The sequence below is a fragment of the Setaria italica genome, chromosome V (assembly GCF_000263155.2).
Source record: "Setaria italica strain Yugu1 chromosome V, Setaria_italica_v2.0, whole genome shotgun sequence".
Classification (NCBI taxonomy): domain Eukaryota; kingdom Viridiplantae; phylum Streptophyta; class Magnoliopsida; order Poales; family Poaceae; genus Setaria; species Setaria italica.
The window spans coordinates 59,425-79,347 of NC_028454.1; the positions used below are offsets into that span (position 1 = coordinate 59,425).

The window sequence follows — 19,923 nt, forward strand, 5'->3', positions numbered from 1 at the left end:
GTTTCAGTCATAAGAAATATTTTTTATCGAAATAACTTTTCTTCAATTCTGGTTATTTGTTATCATTATTGTCAACAATACATCATTGATCTTCATACTAGATACTACCTTTTGTACTTCTTCCCATACCATTCGAGCATCATGTGCACCTCATCTTGTTTTGGGACACCACACCTGTGTGTGTGTTGATGTTGTACCTTACTCTAGCTTAGGCTTGTCTGTTAAGCTGAAGTTGGTAGAGCTTGGAGCTTATATAATAGCTTGGAGGCCCAACAGGCCGGCTTCTGGTGGTGTATGGGCATAACCGTATGAACCATTTGTCTAAACTGGCTTATCATTTATTCTGATCTCATTGGTTGGCTGTTCTATTTAACCTTCCAATCTCAGCCATTTGTGATGCCACTCAGTTTGTGATAGTCTATGAATTTCCCTATCACGAATGTTTTGAAGTGTTGATGTCTGCTATAATTCAGTTATGTTCATGTCTGCATATAATTCAGTTATGTTGATGTGTGCTACAATTCAGTTATGTTGATGTTTAATCTCGCTTCATTGTGGGCTTTTTTGATAGGACCAAGGCTGTTGGATATATTGATGAGAGTCCTCGCCCAAACAAGTATTCTTTCTGACACATAAGAAATGTGTTATCACAATGTCCACCTGAATTTGTTCATTGAAAGTTAATTTTTGTTGAATGGCAGGTGGCCAGTGCCCGAGCCGTACTGGTCTTACACGTCAGATGTAAAGCGTTTGAGTTTGGAAGAAGTGATGAGCAGAATTCCCAAGTTTGATTGGAGATCGACGTTCTGCTAACTGAAAAACCGTTTATGTACGTACATATTTTTTAATTAGTTACTACGACTAGAAGATCGCTCGTGCGTTGCAACAAAAACAAACTAAAATTATGATAAACATTCGATTTAATCTTAAGACAAGTTCTTGAGCATTTCCGGCTAAGTCTGGAAATCAGTCCAACCTGACGCCTTAGAGCGGGTTTATCTTTGGAAAGTTGAACTTGAGAAAACCCTTTGTAAAAGTTGGAGAACTAAGTTTCTACAGTAACTTTGTTAATTGGACCTTGGTCCAATTCACCTCCAAAGCTTCCCAAATCTGCAGCTCAAATCAGCCCGACCTCTGAAAACCAGCTAAACCGTTGTTTTTCTCTAAGTTCTGAAACCGGTGTTCCTCCAAAATTTGGAGCTTTGAATCTCCAAATTCATCGTGCTTTTGAACTCGATCAAATCACAAGAGTTGGATCTTGGTCTGTGTACTACAACTCTTGTAAGGGAGTCAACCTGACGTAGTTTGAAAATCGGGAGATCAAGAGGCTTCAAGATGGGCCCGGTTAAGAATCTCGCGGATCCGTCGGCCAGACAGCGCCAGAGCGCGTGTGCGCTGCGCTCAGAGTGTCGCCGCCACGTGGCGTGGCCTCACCGGCGAGCGCCGCCTCGCCCAGTCGCGGGCCGCGATAAGATAGATCAGCGCGCCTCTTTCCCAGTCGCGCGCAGAAGCGCCCTGCGGGCCCCTCCGCCCCGTCTCGTCCCACCCGAGGCCTCGCCTCCTGTGCGCATCCACCCTACCCGGATCCTCGGCCGCGCACCCCAACGCCTTCCGGTCCTCCCGTCATACCTCAGTCACGTTGCCCGCGCGCGCGCCCCGTGACGCTATCACCTCCGCCAACCGCCGCGCAGGCAGTGACAGCTCCTCCGCCGCCCCGCCAGTGCCGTGCTCCGGCAGAGCCGCTAGTCCCGTGCCTGCTCACGTCACACCGCTCGCCCTGTCACCTCGCCTGCAGCGTCCTCGCCTGCAGTACCCTTCCCTCCCTCCTGTCCGCCAATGGCACCGCCGCCATCAACGGCTGCGACCACACACGTGCACAGATCTAGCAGATCCGCGTGCCCAGCAAACCCGCCTTGCCCCAGCTCCAAATCCTTGCTGCCCAACCAGGGCAAAATCGTGCCCGAGCTTGCCAATGGAGATGCCGACCAATCGCTGCCGCGATAGAGCACTTCTTCTCCCTCGATCTTATCCTCGCGCCCGCTCGAGCTCGCTTGCTTCCTCCGAACTCTTTCGCGCAGCTATAAAAGGGGTACCGAAGCATCTTATCGGAGTTCCGTTCGCTACCACCGCCTTTTCCGCGCTACTTGCATTGTTCTTCTCCAGTGCACTGGCCGCCGCACACTCCTCTGCTTCGCGCTCAAGCGCTGTCCCCTGAGCTCTCTGTGGAGCTCCCCTTTCCGCCCAACCACGCGCCTTGCCAACCCCACTAGTCGCTTTGCCATCCTTTCGCACAGCTCTAGAGCTTGCTTGTTGTCCACGAGAAGCACCACCACCGCCGAAACACCGTCGTTCCCCGTTCCGCCTCGGCTTGTTTCTTCCCGAACCCAAGACCTCGCCCGTAGGACCGGAGGTAAGCTGCCGACCCCTGTCCATCTCGCCCGACCCCTATCCGTCTCGCCCGACCCTGTCCGCCTCGCCCGAGTGCTGTCCGCCTCGCCCGAGGGCTCGGGTGTGTCTTTTTCTTTTGACCGAGGGTATCTGTGTAAAATTTCGAAGACTTCTCTATGCAAATCTGAGGACCCCGGTACAGTTATTCCTTAGGTCCAAGGGTCAGATCCTAAGTTTTTCCCGATCCGACTCTTTTAACTTGTTCTAAATCGACAGAAGCTTGGAAAGTACATCTTAAATCGAGGAAAAATCAAAAAAATATGAAATCACTTGGGTTGGAATCCTCATTCTGAGTAGAATCCAATAAAGTGGGTTTCGCACCTTTTCCTGTAGTTTTGCTATAGTTTTGAGTTTAAATCCTTGCAAATACTGTTGAAATTGCCGTCTAAGTGTCTCACCCTTACATTTCATTTCGTGTAGAGTTGAACCTCACCGGCGGCACGTACGAGCTTCACCCGGTGCCGGAAGACGAAGCCGTAGCTGAGCCACTGCCTGCAGGAGTCGAGCCCATGCACGCCGAGGACCAGTTCGCTACCGCCCCGCTTGAAGGCAAGCCCCGGAGCATAACCCAGTTTTTCTAAACTTGTGCATGCCTTCTGTTGTTATGTGTGTGCTTTTACGTTCCAGGAGTTGTTTGAAACCGTAGATGCATGACTTAGATTCCCTTGATCTGGACACTAGTATGATAGGCCGAGTAGCTGCTTGCTTATATAGGACACGATAAAAGTCGAGTGATTTCCTATCACTCGCGAGTTATAGGAGTTGCTTGCTTCTTTTTGCTACAACTATAAGGACGATGGACGGGGTAGGGTTCTGTGAACTATTTGGTGGTCAGTGAATTGCCCCGTCTGTCTACATGAAATTGGTTTAAGGTCGAAAAGTGATGATGTTCGTGATCAAGTTTTGAAAGTACTAATCTCATACTTAGTATGGGATGGGGAAGCCTAGTACCTGATTGAACCGGTAAGTGGCTTATACCCCTGCTGTCCTTGGAACGTAGTTCCCATGGTGCATCATGTGGATGCAAGTGCGGACACAGTACGGTAGAGACTGGGACTGTGGAGCATTGCATGCCAAAGGCGGTTTGGACCTGACACGCGCCTGGGAATTGATGGGGACGGCTGACAAGTGAAGCGACCCTTCGTGGTGCGCGGATGTCGTGAGATTAGGTTCATCATGCATGGTTAATAAATTCGAATTGATTCGTCTGCCTCTCACAATTTGGGACTGTTTGATCGCTATGCTACACTGAGTAAGAATGGAAGATGATGGTGATCTAAATATTGTTACTTGTTTAATTGCTTGGAAACCATTGCTTGTTTAGTATAGCTACTAACTTAGATTGGTAAATGAACGTAGAATTTGTGGCTAAAATATTGAAAGTAAGGATCTACTGTAGTCGCTTTTGGCAAAATAAACCCCTCAGCCAAAAAGCCTTGCATGTCTAGAAGTTGGTGGAGTAGTTACCACCCGTCGGTTAAGTCTTGTTGAGCATAGTTGCTCAGCCTTGCTTGTGGCACATCTTTCAGGTGATGTTGAAGCCCCTGAGTTTGCTGCTAGTGGCACTTGACCTCCCCAACTTCCTCCTGGGTGGACGGTCGAATGGGATCCCTCCTCGGACGGCTAAGACAGGGATCACTGATGTCATGATCGGCCTCATCGTGGCGTCCGACTACGGTGCTAGCTTCCGTTTGTTTACTTTTCGCTGCTTAAGAACTCTGCAAACTTGTTTGAATTTCGAACCGGGTGTTGTAATAAATTAATGTACTTGTTTAACTTGGGTGATCTGTTGTATTCTCTGGAACCACTCACCTTCGTGTGAGCTATGCTTTCTCGGTCCTGTGTAGTGGTTTATCGGATGAAATCCGACGGACTGCCGAGTTAACTTGGTTAAAGCACATGATCGCGTGTCAGGCGACTTAATTATGTTTTATCTAAGTTAATTAGGGTGGTTCTGCCACACGATGATTAGAATTCATTTTTTTTTGTGATATGAGCTTTTAAAGAGAACTTAAACTTAATAGTGTAGGCCGCTCAAAATAGTCTTAAATATTTCAAAAGTTTGATAAAATATTATCCTAAAGTAAAACATTTGATTGGAGGAAAAATCAAATAGCACATTAATTGCCTTCAAGGTAAAAGAAGATTCATAAATTTTAGCCCAATGGAATAAACAACATTAGATTTCAAGAACGCAGTCATCGGTAATAGAGAGAGAAGAGAAGTAGTGAAAAGATTTTTGAGTTTTTTGTTTTACTAGCAATCTTGCCCCTGGCTGCCAAGGTTCACAATTAAAATACATTAGTGTGTTGATTCTCTCTCTAAAATCTATACTAAATGTCTTGTTTGCTCACCAGTATTTTTTTTAATAATACTGATATGTATTGACCCATTTGTTTGCTCACCAGTAGTCACAGTTCCAATGTACTCTTGCCAAAGTGCTAAGCCATCTCGGCTAGCCTCGACAACCAATTACCCAAAGCAAGTACTCTGAGTCAGTGACGTCGATCATGTGAGAATATGTATATGTCAAGATCATGTAAGCAATAGCCGAACAAAGAATTTTTTAAGTGTGGGTTAAAATGAATATACACGATGTTGAAATTGATGATACATTTAATAGGGTTTTGAATGAATGTAACCCTCCTTCCTTGTGTTACTATATATTGACAACTTCACAATCTTAGGTTTTCTGTTTCAGTGCAATTCAGCTGTTCCTATTGTATGAAATTTGCAGCAGTTCTAAATTCCTGGAATTTGCGAGCTTCCTTATTAGCGCTGTTCGCTAGCTTCTCTGTGTTGCTAGCAGTCAGTTTGCCATAGCAGATATGGAGCCAATTAATCTTTTGCCTTGTACTTTTGTTTCAGGTAATGCAGGGAAAAAAGTTCCGATGGAAGTAGGGAGATATGCTGGTGTTGGAGTTATCTCCAAATTTATCTATTGCTGTCAAATATTTGACTGTCTTTTGCTTGGATGTTTCATGCCAAAGAAATTATTCATAGATGGAACACCTAGTGAACTTCAAATTATACCTCTGTAGCAGACTTAGCTGTCAAAGTTATCTATTACTGTCTAATACTTGGGTTTGTATGTCTGGTGTGTACTGTTTTTACTTGGATGGTCATCGTTGAATCAATGATTCTAGTTCACCTATAAATATTTCATGAAAATTTGTATAAGTCATGCACATGCATGTTAATTTCTCTATTTTCTATGTGAAATTCTAAAAACCCTGCTTTGCAAATTACCAAAAAGGAAGACGCCAGTTGATAGTAGTGCCGGAGCTTTGAAAAAGAGTAAAACCACACTTTTGTGATATTTTGTTTTCTGATATTTTCTTTTTTGATATTTTCTTTTCTATAGAGTAAAACCACACTTTTGTGATATTTTCTTTTCTGATATTTTCTTTTCTTTATTGTTGAAAAGAAAATATCAGAAAAGAAAATATCGTGTGGTTTTACTCTTGTTCGAAGCTTCGGCACTACTATCAACTGGCGTCTTCCTTTTTTCCAATAAAACATTCTTTTGGTCCATAAAAGCCTGCAACATGTCCTTTGCCTACACACAAACCAAGAGATATTGTAAATAAGAGAAATTTGTGATGTTATTGATTGCAAGAGATTCCAAAATACTGCACCTTGCTTTTTATCTGCGTTTGAATCTTCAGAACATGTTGTTTTATTGATTGCACCTTATAGGCTCGGACAGCACCTCTATTGTCGAAACAGATCCCAACCAAAACACCATCAACGGTAAAGATAGGGGACCCAAATGCAGCACCTATGGTAGTAGCACAATTATGAACAAAATCCGCCTCTCCTACAAACCTAATTAAACATTTCATAAGAGCCTACAATTTAATCATTTCATAGGACTAATTAAGCATTTCATAAGAACCAACAAATCTAATATAATCATTTAATAAGACAGATGAAATTAGATAAAAATAAGGATTTTAGCTCACCGGACCGATCCAGGAGATAAATGAGTTGTGGGTACTAGTGGATTCTGATATCCCAATGTGTAAGCATCTTCATTAATCAATGGTTCAGATTCACTGATATGCACAACAGTTACAGGATTAGTGACTTTTGGTTTGTTTAGCATGAAAGAGGCAAAACTATCAGCAATGGATACAATCGGTAAAGTTAATCGCCACATTCTCATTGTTCAAGCTAGGAAAAACAACAGCATATATCCCTTTAGAACCATAACTAAATGTCTCCTTGTCTATTATGACTCGTAGCAGGACAGCTTCTTCTTCGCAATAACTATTCCTGGAGCAAATAAAGTTGGTTTTCCATCACTCAGCTAATATCCTAACCAAACACATTTGAACCTTGGCTTTGAGATTATCAAAAGTATCCTGATAATGAAAATTCATATATAAAAAAAGCCATTAGGATTATTTGATATCTACCTCCTATAAAGAAAAAAGCATACAACCATATACAAGAATTTGAATAACTTGAGGTCATATACAATGGGAGGTGTTTAAAGAACTTGAGGTTATGTATGTGATAGGAGGTGCTTATAAATATGGTGCCTAAAATAAGGATGTGTCCATATCATCGAGAACTCATACATAATTTATACTGCAAAAGTCTTTTCTCAAATGTAGATTTTTTTTATAAGGGCATGCCCATTTCTATTGAAGTACGTAGAACATGGTAGGAAGAAGGGAGAAGTTTAGGAGATAAGACATTACAAAAGGCAATACTCCTATGGTAAGTAGTTTCCACAGAGATAGAGAGCCAGCGGACAAGATGCTTCCCACGACACACTAGAACTACTAGAACAACAGCACTGAGCCTTCACTAACTGGAGCCTAGCCTAGGGACTGCATCTACAGGATCGCGGCATCGTGCATACTCCTACTTGATACAAAAGCAAAGAGAACCCAACCATACTAACAATATAGCCATATTAACAATACTACAAATAAACAGGACACGACCAATCACTGGTACCACAAGTGCTTAGACAACTACCTTTTCCTATTATTTTATACATAAACAACTGTCAAGCACCACACAAAAATAATACGAATAACACAAATCTGATTCTATTTACTATATAAGCACTTGTGTGATTAAGTATTTATAACAAGAACCAAGAAACCACCACGGGCACCCAACTTATTTCGAGAAACCAAAGAGAGAGCAAGTTCAGTACAACATTAGGTTTGCATAGTGCCTTAGACCATGCAAAACAACAATTAATCGTAATGTATAGAAAAAGTGAGTGACCGATTCAAAAGCACATACGAACAGAAAAGAAAAAAGAAAAGAGGAGGGGAAAAAAGCAAGCTCACCTTAGGCAGCATTTTATAAGTGGGGGAACAGTACCCAAGCAAAGGGTAAATCCGAGTAGCAGTTAGTCAGGCCACACGGTGGTGGTGCTGAAGAAGAGAGATCATCGCGGTAGCTTATGAAGTAGTGGCGTAACAAGAAATTTTTGTTGGGTGGTCCTGACACATACCAAAATTTTGTAACACCGCAAATCCCATATGAGTACAAACTTAGGTAAAAGGGGAACAAATATACCAATAATATCTTATAACATCAGTAATCAACTAATTTAACTACCGAGTTCAAAATACAGATGGTTCAAAATGTGTACTCCCACTCCTCTTCATGTTTTTACCAATCCTACAAACTAAAATAAGTCCGTGGCACATCACAAATTGGCAATGGCAAATGCTTCCTTGATCAAAACACGATGAGAATAATGAAGATATGAGCTAGAGGTATAACCTGTAGGAGCAAGAGGCGGCAGCTGGCAGCCACAGCACGGACGGTAGAGAAGCCTTGAACGGTGGTCGACCGCGACGAGCAGGGGATGAGGGTCAGGCGACAGTGCGAGAGGAGCCAGTCAGACAGGGTTCCCGAGCTCCTAGCGATGGCGACCGGTGGCGGTGCTGTGGATGGACGCCTTCGCTCGTAGGGGTCTGTGGCTGTTCCGATGCGGCGCCGCGACAAGGACCGGTGGTGTGCGCCCCCGTCCTCCAGCCTCCGCGGCTCGGAACAAGCGGACGGCGGCGGTGCGGTCACGCGCGCGCAAGGCAGCGGCCGCCGTGAAGCGAATTGCCTCACCGAGACCTAAGCGCAGCGCCTGCTTCTCCTTTTGCTTATTGGGCCCGAGTAGCTGGGCCAAAATTGGGGCTAGGGCTTGCCATTTCCGTGCGGAATAAGTTCTTCTCCATCCATGTTTTTATTTTAAAAAATAGAAAAACTAATCTTCAAGAGTGAGAAATTTTGATATTTAACCAATCCCAATTTATAGGCCTTTTGAAATATAATTCTAAACAAGCGAATTGTTACTCGAAATCCAGTAGCTAGGTTGGTTCGTTTGGTCAGCTTGGTGATGTGGGCTTCTCGCCTCCATCACTAGCTTGATTGCTTGTATTTTTAAACTTTATTCCTCTTAATGAAAAACGGGTGAAGTCCCGATCGCGAAAAAAAAGACACGCGAATTGTTTTGATATTTGGGAATCGGGATCATGAAGAATGGATCTCATTTTCTAATTCTAAATGCATCTTTTTACTGTTTAGGATACGCGAAATGATGTTACTACCCCTCCCTCTAATCAGAAGGCCAGGACGGCCCAGGGCCTCGGTTCCGTTCCCATCCGGTCCATAGGCTCGCCCAGGCTCTCAATTGCGTTCCCAACTGGTCCGTTCTCCTTTGCAGCAGTTCCCAAACTATACATGACTAAAATTTTAACAGATCTAATATTTGTGGTCAAAATAAAAGCATGGCAACATACAAATTATAATAAAATTTCATCATAGATAATAAAGACAAACATAAATTTAGTAAATAAGTTCACGTCACCAATTCAGCCATCTATAACAAATTTGATAAGAGTACATGTTCACATAGATTTAGGTAAGATCACATAGAGAGAGAGAGTAGAATCATCGAGCCAATTTATAAGACTATACAAGTTCACATAGAGAAAAGAACCATCCTGATTTTTTTTCCAGAAGAGGCCTTCACCCCATTTCCATTTATAGAAAACGGAAATACAATAGTTTGAGTAGATATCACAGGAAGAGGGAAAGAAGAGGAGATGGATCCAGATTTCTATTGCAAGAAGTTCTAGACTCTGACTCAGATTCAGAGCTACTGCAACCAAAAGACCTACGCAGAAGAGTCGCTCCCTTACAGGCGAGCTGACTACAATGGCCGAACCTAGATAGACATCAAAAGAAGCTTCTTTCTTTCTTCATAGCACCTGCATCATTGATTCCTTCAGTTCTGATCGCCATCACGCCCATTGTCTTGCTTCAGACGCTTGGGTTGGTCATCAGGTTGGTGGCGAGGTAGAAGAAGATCAGCTGCCACCTTCAGCATGGTATTGACACCATTCACCATCATCTTCCTTTCGACCTCCTCATAGATACCTGTCCAAAATTTCATTAAAGCTCCAGCATGACAGATTATCTCTATTGGGTTTTTTATAATTTTTCCTTCAAAATACGCTTTATTGCGTGCTTTCCAAATTGCCCCATGCATTAGAACACATATGAGTGGCCCAATCCTGCTTTAAGGCATCTATGGCTCTATTGCTGAATAAGGAGGGCGTCAATGTTTCGCTTTCCCTCTGGACCTTTGCTATACCAAGATGAGACATAGTCACCATAGATTACGTCCCGATACTTTTGTGGCTCATCCTTGCTCACAAGCTTTGCAGCAGTGAATATTTTCCTTGATTTTGATGGATCATAAAATGTAGCTACTGATAAGCGGGCACGCTCAGCATCGACAACAGCTCGATGAACAGAACTCTTATATCTTCCATTGGTGATGATCTGGAGAAGGGTAAGGGAACCAGATTCTACATAAATAAAAATATTCATACAACACTTTGGCCACAATCCTCTCCAAAAGTGCACATTAAACGTGGAGAGCATCACCATAGGTCATAAAAAAGGGCAGAGCACTAAAGAAAAAATTGATGGCATAGCAGATTAAGGTACATTACCTCTGTCTGATCAGCCAGAATCACAAGGATGCCATCACGCAAAGCAGGCACAGGTATCCACATTCCATCCTTCAATACCTCGATCCCACCAACATCATCTTGTATCAGAAGTGTTATTGCGCCCATATCAGAATGAGATTGTAACCCAAGAGCAAGATCAGGTTGTGGACAAGGAGAATAGTAGCTAATAGTAATATTCTGATAAACTTCTCCAACTGCCTCTTTTATATAAGATGGTGGTGGGTTCAGATTTTCTGAGATGATGCACAGCAACTTTTGAGCAAAATCCTTCATGCTGTTGCTGTATTTTGCAATAGTGTCCCTGTAAAAAGTACATGGTGTTAGCTCCTGTGTTACAGACTAAAGTAACATACTGAATATAATAAGGTATGCAAACAGGATGCTTAAATATTTTATTCTTAGTATAAGATGATCACTCATAGATTTCATATAATGATGTAGGAGCATACAGTTAGATTCTCCAGACTGTAATAGCATACTCAACAGTCAGCACTATCTAGTTTGCTATCAAAGAAAGCAACACAAGGGTGTCACCTTAAAGCGGCTATATTTGGATAGAAGTTCAAAGGGAGAATTAGCTCTATGGCCCTGAAAAAAATAAGTCTTAGGTATATGGCCTTTTTTTATTTGAACTTTGCTCTATGGCCCTGAAACGAGTTTTCTTTGGCTCTATGGCCTTCCGTCCGTTTTGGACAGCTAACGGTGTTAAGTCAGGGGTAAAAAGACCATTTTACCCCTAGCAAAAACTAAAATAAAATGCAGAGTTTTATTTGGAGTAATATTAAGCAAATAAATTCACACATAACCATTTTTTCCAGGGCCATAGAGCTAATTCAGCTGTTTCAGTAATCTTATTGTCTGACAAGTAAAAAAGCTGAAACTTTTAGGAAACCAAGTATTGGCCAAAATTAAACCATTTTAGCATTTTAGAATCTGTGGAAAGGACTGCAGACCCACTAGGAACTGTAAATGCAAGTATACTACAGACCTGACACTATTTTCGTTCAACAGTTTCTTCCTATCTACATAATTTTCAGATTAATGCAATATAAACAAAACATGGAATTCTCTTCAAATAAGCACAACTTGATACTTGGATATGGAATAATAAATACTAAGAAAATGATGAATGCAGCTGCTATTCTACATTTCTACTGATCTCTTTGCACCACAAGCTGTGAACTATGCTACACATTATCCAAGCTATGGTTTGTACCACATCAGTACGATCTACTGAACCTCTGTCACCATACAATACAACCAATGGAAAATGCAAAGATCATCACTCACCCTCTGTCCCGATGATGACGATGATGTCCACGGTCTCCTCGTTGCGAGGCAGGTCGACGAGCAGCGGGGTCAGCCGCCCTAGACGCACATCAGGATGCGGAAGAACAAGAACGCATTGCCCGTGCGGCGCGCCACCTCCGCTCTCAGCTCGAACACGGAGCGGCCTTGGAACTGGAACGTGCCCCAATTGTCCGGGAAGTTCCCGTAGTTGTCCGCCGCACGAACCGTATCGTCCGCTGCAGCTGCACGGGCTCCTCGTGCAGGAGGAACAGGCCGCGGAAGCTGCGTCGGTTGTTCTGTTACCATGGAACATGCTCATGTTTAGGAGGAAACCAGGACAAGTAAGACAACACTAGTTCTGAACAGTGCTGAATGCACATTGTAATGGGAACAAGATGTTCAGCACTTTGTAATGGGAACAAGATGTTCAGACGCAGGCAAATCAGCTTTAACCATGATCTAGCAAGAATTGTACTGAAAACTACGAAAATAACTGAATTTGGTTCAATCAAATATACAAATGCAGCAAATCTTAATCTGACAATTCAACATACGACAGACGAAAATTCTATAGATACATATATCATTGTTGATTGCTGGGTAAAATTCTAAGAATCAGCTCCTAAAGTTTAGACTACTGAAACCAAAATGGGAAGGCGAATAAGACCAAAAACTCCTTCCTGGGCTCCAAATGCAGGGGTGCAAGGATTCAAGAAACCAGAAATCTACGGCTCCCTAGGAGGAAACCTGGACAAGTAGACAACACTAGTTCTTAACAGTGCTGAATGCACATTGTAATGGGGACAAGATGTTCAGACGCAGTCAATCAGCTTTAACCATGATATAGTAAGAAATGACCAAATACTGAAAACTACGAAAATAGCTGAAAATGATTCATATATACAGATGAAGCAAATCTTAATCTGACGTATCAACATACGACAGACAGAAATTCTAGGTACATATATCATTGTTGGGTAAATTCTAAGAATCAGCTCCTAAAGCTTAGACTGCTGAAACCAAATGGGAAGGCGAATAGGACAAAAACTCCTCCCTGGGATCCAAATGCAGTGGCGCAGAATCCAGAACTCTACGGCTCCCTAGGAGCTGGACCTACAGCAACATGATTCAAGTTTTTGAGCGAGAGAAATGGTTATCTTGGCACAGAATTAATCCCAGGACTGCAGAAAAGGAAAAAAAAAATCACATTTGGCAGTTCTTGGAAGAACCGACGGAAACAAAGAAACATCCAGCGCTGGTGCTTCAAGCACAGGTTCCACAAATCGGAATTGTAGGTTCCATCCAAGAACCCTGCTCCGCCCAAACCAATGCGAGAAGCCGAGGCGAGCTGTGCAACGCAATAGGGGTCTCGGGACGGGCAAGACTGTGCAAGGCCATAGGTGTCTCGGGATACTGGACCGGGCGGAACTCACCGGAGTCCGCGCTGGAAGTGCTGCCGGATTGGGGCTCGTGGGGATGGTCTCGACCTTCCAATGCATCATCGTGCTCTGGTTGTCGACGTCGTCGACGGAGACGCCGCTGAGCCAGAGGCGGTACCTGCCGTTGGCGCGGAGGAGGCGGTTGGAGACGTGGCGCAGGAGGACGTAGCTGGCATCCCCGGTGCCGACGACCTTCCACAGGATGGGGTCCACGTCCTGGTCGTAGTAGCCCAGGTCGACGCGGATAGTAAAGAGATAGCTCTTCAATTGCGGCGAAGTTGAACCGGCTGTTTTACGAGCAAGAACAGCAAAGGATGATTCTCCAATGACGCTAGAGCTCGCGGCTGGTTTGCGGGGAAACTAGCAAAGCATAACTACTGACCTAGATGCGAAAAAGTAGATAGAGAAAAGTAAAAGAACGATAATAGTAGATTTGTTTTGTGTCGATTGTCGGAACTCACCGGAGTGAAGGATGCTGGTCCTGCACTCTATCGTTCCCGGTCCGGTGCCGGACGGGAGCTTAACTGAATGGTGGTTCCAAATAAGATATGGTCTGAACGCGACGCAGAAGAAAGGTATTGACTCCAGCATAATGCTTATATCCTGGATGATCTGGAGAGAGCGCAACAACAGGGTGTTTGGCAGAGCCACCCCCAGCAGCCGGCGCAGCTCATCGATGAAGCCGTTCTCTGGTCAGCAGCGGGCGCCAAACATTTGGCCACCATCGGCTGGCCGGCAGTGACAGAAGCTCAAGCAACGGGAGAACAGCTCCATCGATAAACTGAGCTTCATCTCATTCTAAAACGGTTGTTAATCTCACATGTAATAGACAATAAACTGTTAACCGTGTGCGTGCGCCCGGACAGCCCACATTGTACTAATCCTTTTTACAACATCTTCTTAATACAAAGATACGCAGCTCTCCTGCGTATTCATGAAAAAAAAGATTGTCAGGGGAGCGACAATTGGCCATATAGAGCAACTCCAATAACTCCCTTAAACTACTCCTAAAACCTTAATTGAGGGAAAATAGTAAAAAAGGTTGCTCCAACAGATCCCCTAAATCTCCTGCAAATTTACGTCCACCCGCATCCAGAGCTATTTTTTCCGTAAATATATGCGGCGCACCTCCTTCCCCAATCCATTCTCGCGCGCTCGCACCTTTTTTTCCCACGCGCTCCATTTTCCCGAGCATCTTCGGCAGTGGTGGCGCCGTTCCTTATCCTTGCGGTGGCGGCGGCCACGGCACCCGGCCTTCCCCGAGCGGCGGCGGTGGCATCCGGCCTGTCCTCCCTAAGCGGCGGCGGCACCCGGCCTTTCCTCCCCGAGCAGCGGCTGCGCCGGCGGCCGGCCCTGTCCTCCCCAAGCGGCGGCGGCGCCAGTGGCCAGCCCTGTCCTCCCCGAGGGCCACGACAGGAAGGGCCGCTTCATCCTCTGGATTGTTGGCAAATAGTTTCCAGGTATGGTTCCAGGTGCTCGATTTTCCTAATTAACTTTCTGGTTAGTAGGCCTCTTTATTAGCTCTAGCAGTGTCCTGGTTGAAAAACCAATTTGTTAGGTGTTTTAGATGTTGGATTCAATACCATCTGATGGTTGCTGCGATATTATCCTAAATTGTACTATGTTTCTTGGCCCTCTCTGGATTGTTTGCAAGGATGAAATTGAGCAGCCTCTGAAATTGTTTTCTTGCATCAGATCCATGCTTGGGGATGGTTACCCCTAGTATGTCATATCTCGTGCAGAAGTCTTGCTAGAGAAGAGAAGCATGAACTGCAAGGCATATCATGGCATATCATAGACCTGGTAGTTGAAGCCTTGTGCTGAAGTTAAATGTAAATATAACTGTGTTTTGAAAACCCATAAGTTCCTGCTAGATTTGGGAATGTACATTTGCCTGGCGCAATCTCCTCCCTAATGAATGGCCTTTCTAGCAGCAAGACCTTCAGGTGTAGTGCAATGCTTTGAACCAATGGCTTGCAAGTTCTGCAGGTTCAGAACACAAAGATATCTGTTTACTATGTCAATGTTGCTTGAGTAATTGAGATAGGAGTCACAGAACAGTTGCTTAAGTAATTCAACATATGTACCAATTCACCATCTAGTTAAGATGTTGCAGGACTACAAGTCCTAACCAAATAATTTAGTCATATAACTGAGCTGACAAAACTAATTTGGAAAAAAGTTTTGAGATATCCAGGCTGACATCAGCAGCTCTCCCACGTAGAAAAAGATATCAAGGCTGACAAACTTACATTCTCCAATTTGTAAGCATTAGAAAAAGAAAGGGGCATCATAAAACAACTTCGAAAAAGTAGAAGATACCAGATTGACAGTACCGCATAATGAATCTGTAGCTGACTAAATTTTTGGAAGTAACGTGCTTATAATTGTATCTTAGCTTAGTAACATCATTGTTTTGGTGTTACAGCAACTCCAAGAGCTCCCCATGTCAAGTGCTCTCATCCGGCAAGTTCAACATTGGCGCGGCAGGCAGAAGATGCATTGGGTCATGGCCGTCGGCGGCCCCAATGCCCAATGGAACGGCGGCGTCCAAGATTTCCAATTTGCCGGCGGTGAGTACCTTGGCCGGACTAGTGAAGGTGAGATTCGAAGGGAAGGGTAGGATCGACGACCATCATGTCCTCCGATGGACGGCCTTGCCAGTGATGATGATGATCCCCTGGCAGAGCATTACCCTGGCAGCAACGCCCCCTATGCATCCTTTGAGCACATGGCCAACGGCAACAATTTTACATTTTCGACCCCGGTGGCTGGTGTCGCTATTTTCAGGCTCCTCTGAGCTATAGCACACCTTTTCATGGGTGAAAACGCATCCGGAGGTCATTTTCACGTCTTCGATCCACCCTCCACGTTTTCGACCCCAGTGGCCGATGTTGTTTTTTTCGGGCTCCCGTGACCTACAACACACGTTTTTATGGCCGAACACGCGTCGGGAGGTAATTTTCACGTCTTCGCCCCACGTTTTCGACCATGGTGACCGGTGTCGCTATTTTCGGGCTCTCGTGACCTATAACACACGTTTTCATGGCCAAAAACGTGTCCGGAGATTATTTTCACATCTTCGGTCCATCCCCTACGTTTTCGATTCCGGTGGCTGGTGTGGCTGTTTTCGGGCTAGTACATGTTTTCATGGCCGAAAATGCATTCGGAGGACATTTTTATGTCTTCGGTCCATTCCCACGTTTTCGACCCCGGTGGTCGGTGTTGATGTTTTCGAGAACCCGTGACCTATAGCATATGTTTTTTATGGCCGAACACGCGTCCGGAGGCCATTTTCACGTCTTCGGTCCATCCCCGATGTTTTCGACCCCGGTGGCTGGTGTCGCTATTTTCAGGCTCCCGTGACCTATAGCACATGTTTTTATGGCCGAACATGTGTCCGGAGGCCATTTTCACATCTTCGGTCCATCCCCGATGTTTTTGACCCTGGTGGCTGGTGTCGCCGTTTTCAGGCTCGCGTGACCTATAGCACACATTTTCATGGCCGAACACGCGTCCGGAGGCAATTTTCACATCTTCGCCCCACATTTTCGACCCCGGTGGCCGGTGTCGCTATTTTCAGGCTCTCGTGACCTATAGGACACGTTTTCATGGCCGAAATCGCGTCCGGAGGTTATTTTTACATCTTCGGTCCATCCCCCACGTTTTCGACCTCAGTGGCCGGTGTGGCCGTTTTCAGGCTCCCGTGACCTATAGCACGCCTTATCTTACTTTGATTTTGAGTAGTCTGCTGTTGAGTCTTTGTATGGAAGTGCGATGGACATCGCACTCCATATGGAGTAGCCCCCAAGCCTTAGGTTGAAACCAAGAATCAGGTTGAGGGTCAATATGCCATTCTTTCATCTTTGTCTTGATTTTGCAGAAAAAGAAATTTTTGTCCAATGGATACGGTATACGCAGCCCCCGAGCCGTTGTTCGACTAGTTGCAGGTGAAGAAGAGGGTCAACTTTTGGTCAATGCATCCGTTGGGTAGTAATGCCCTTTATTCTCGTGATAAATATTGTAACCGTCGAACCGTTGTGAGTTTATCGGCAGTATTCCCAGAATCTCGGAGCTGTTAGATCCGTTGGCACTATTATAAAAGATAAGGCAGTTTGCCTTGCCTAGGTCACACAGCTATTTGCATCTGTTATTCCCCATCTCGCAACCCTAGTGCTGCCTCTTGCGCCGCCGCCGCAGCCATCCAGATCGATAGTACCGACGCAAGCCTTTTGAGTGCCGCCGCAGCCATCTCCACCCCCTTGCGCAGCCCCCGAGTGTATGCGTGTGAAGTGGCATGTCACAAGCAAGATGGTGAAGAAGGCTGAGAAATCCAAGGGGAAGATCGCGGAGAATCCAAGGAAGGAAGGTTTCAGGAAGGGCAAGGAGCCCCAGCTGCTGCCACCGAAGTGTGGCCCTACCAACCATACCACACCGCCGAATCAGGTCGCTGCTTGGAAGGCGTCCACCATGAAGGAGGAGGAAATCTAGGAGTTTGTGGATGCGAAGTTTGTTGCAGGAGAAAGCTCTCGTCAATTGGAGATGCGGGTACGCTAATACGTGGAATTTTGAGATCCACCCCAACGAAACAATCATTTGGGCCCGTTTTGTGGAGCACGGACTTGCGGTTCCAACATCTGATTTCTTCCGAGGTATCCTCGACTACTATGGTATCCAACTTGTGCATCTGAATCCTAATGGGATTTTGCATATTTCAATTTTCGTTCACCTCTGTGAGGTCTACTTGGGGATACAACCCCACTTCAAACTTTTCCGCAGCGATCCTCAACCTAGCCAGGACAACATGTCTGCACTCGGAGGTGCCGGCTTTCAACTACGGGACTCGGATCTTTACTTGGAGTTTGAGACTTCTCAGTCTCATGGGCGTGGAAGGACAAGTGGTTTTACATTGAAGACCATCAGCCCCCAATGCCAGCGATCACAGGGTACTGTCCCAAGTACAGCACCAAATGGCTGGATGAGCCGACTACTGTGGACAGCTTGCAAATTAGAGTTTTGTTGCAAAAGATTGCTACTTGGAAGAAGGCAGGGCTGACCGGAGTTAATGTAGCAGCCAACTTTTTGAAGAGAAGGATACAAATGTGCAGCTGTGCCGTACTCGGGGTTATGAGTACTCCGGGTTTGGGGATCCCACACGGATGTCAGCTGAAGATATCTCTGACAAGAGAGTGGAGGAATTGTTAGGTCGGTTCTTCAAAAATTACCAAGGAGTGCCCAAGTTTGATGAATCCGTCCAGGCTTACGACAACCGGCATAAGCCCAGAGAGGTAATTTACCCACTCGTGCTCCTTTTGAGTACTCATAATTGGTAAATGTCTTGTTTGCCGACTAGTAGTTGCTTATGCAGGAAGATATTCTTTTGTATTTCTCTCCTCCGTTCTTTTGTAACTACCATTCTGTAAGAGTAACATCAAAATAAATTCACAGCATCTGTTGCGACCTGATTCTAAACCTTTTCTAATCATGTGTAGCTAAGATAGAATTAGATGAATTTAGGACTTACTGGGGAAGACCTTCCTTTCCATATTTATCGTAAGCCTCCTTTTTCACTGGATCACTTAGAACTTGATAGGCTTCGTTTAATTCCTGGTAAAGGTAAACCAGTTCACGTCAGTGTTCGTAGCAAGCAAACCATCTACAAGATAACTCAATCAAGTTTAGTAATGCAGATACAAGAAACAAACACAACTGTACTCAAATGAGTGTTCAGCTTTTGCACTACTGCAACGTCGACGCGAATTCTACAGTTAAACGGTCAGAAACAACGCACAATTACACAGTGGCCATCTCGTGGGTTTTGGGTTTTTTAGTCCACCGTTATACGTACCTCCTAGCAGCATGTAATCCTACAGACATGGCATTCATATTTTATCCCCTTCTGCATTCAGAATGCAACTAACAAAGTTCACAGGACATACCAAAAGAGTAGAGCAGAATATGAACATGTACCTGAAACCTCCGGGCGGCGTCAGGGTTGTCGGGATTCTTGTCCGGGTGCACCAGCTTGGCCTTCAAAAAATCCAAACAGGGCCAACAGATTCAAAATCACGAAACAGGAACGGAACGCATGAAGAACACCATCATCGTCGATCGGGGGAGATTTTACGGTCCACGCACCTTGAGGTAGTAGGCCTTCTTGATCTGGACCACGGAGGCGTCAGTGCTGTCCTTCACCATTAGCGCTCCCCGTCCGACCTTCCCCCTTCTTCCTCCTGGATCAAAATCAAACTGCAACTGAACTCTAACGAAAACAACGACGGATCCTGGCTGGAGGCGAGAGAACGGAGAAAGGAAGAGCCGGAAAAGAGACGAGGAGAACCTGGCCGGGAGCCCGGGGTTGGTGGGAGTCAGTTGATGCGATGGTGCGGTCAACGTGGGAGAAAAGGGCTCCTTCGCCTGACCCACCTGCGCCTGAACCTTGTCCCGTCCTCGCGCCAGGACAAAACTGCAGTGGCGATTGCGAGACGCCGCTCCGCTCCCGCCGCCTGCAACTGCAAAGGGAAGCTTCGGTGGCCGCCTGGCCGCGCCACCCTTTCCGGACTCCAGCGAAGCCGGGCTAGGTATTTCTAGCCCGGCTGTGTACATGATTAGGCGTTAAGGAATCACAATTATTTCTAGTAGGATATACTATTGGCTTATTATGGCCATGCATCACTGCTCCCCTTATGCAGAGTTTACACCAGCTGTCAAAAGAATGTTACCAAAAGTTACAT

General features: G+C 45.1%; 2 protein-coding genes across 2 annotated transcripts; both read right to left on the bottom strand.

The window, feature by feature from the left end:
- Positions 1-10,017: 10,017 nt before the first annotated feature.
- LOC105914482 (1-aminocyclopropane-1-carboxylate oxidase 1) lies at positions 10,018-10,760 on the bottom strand. The gene is made up of 2 exons (XM_012846255.1): positions 10,440-10,760; positions 10,018-10,266 (listed from the first exon to the last, which is right to left on the bottom strand). Exons 1-2 carry the CDS (start codon positions 10,731-10,733, stop codon positions 10,018-10,020), a joined length of 543 nt encoding a protein of 180 aa, XP_012701709.1. The 5' UTR covers positions 10,734-10,760.
- Positions 10,761-18,096: 7,336 nt separating this feature from the next.
- Positions 18,097-19,446, bottom strand: LOC111257205 (chaperone protein dnaJ 10-like). The gene is made up of 4 exons (XM_022826327.1): positions 19,328-19,446; positions 19,160-19,219; positions 18,714-18,796; positions 18,097-18,606 (listed from the first exon to the last, which is right to left on the bottom strand). The coding sequence occupies exons 1-4, from the start codon at positions 19,385-19,387 to the stop codon at positions 18,510-18,512; spliced, it is 300 nt and encodes a 99-aa protein (XP_022682062.1). The 5' UTR covers positions 19,388-19,446; the 3' UTR covers positions 18,097-18,509.
- Between the last annotated feature and the right edge of the window lie 477 nt (positions 19,447-19,923).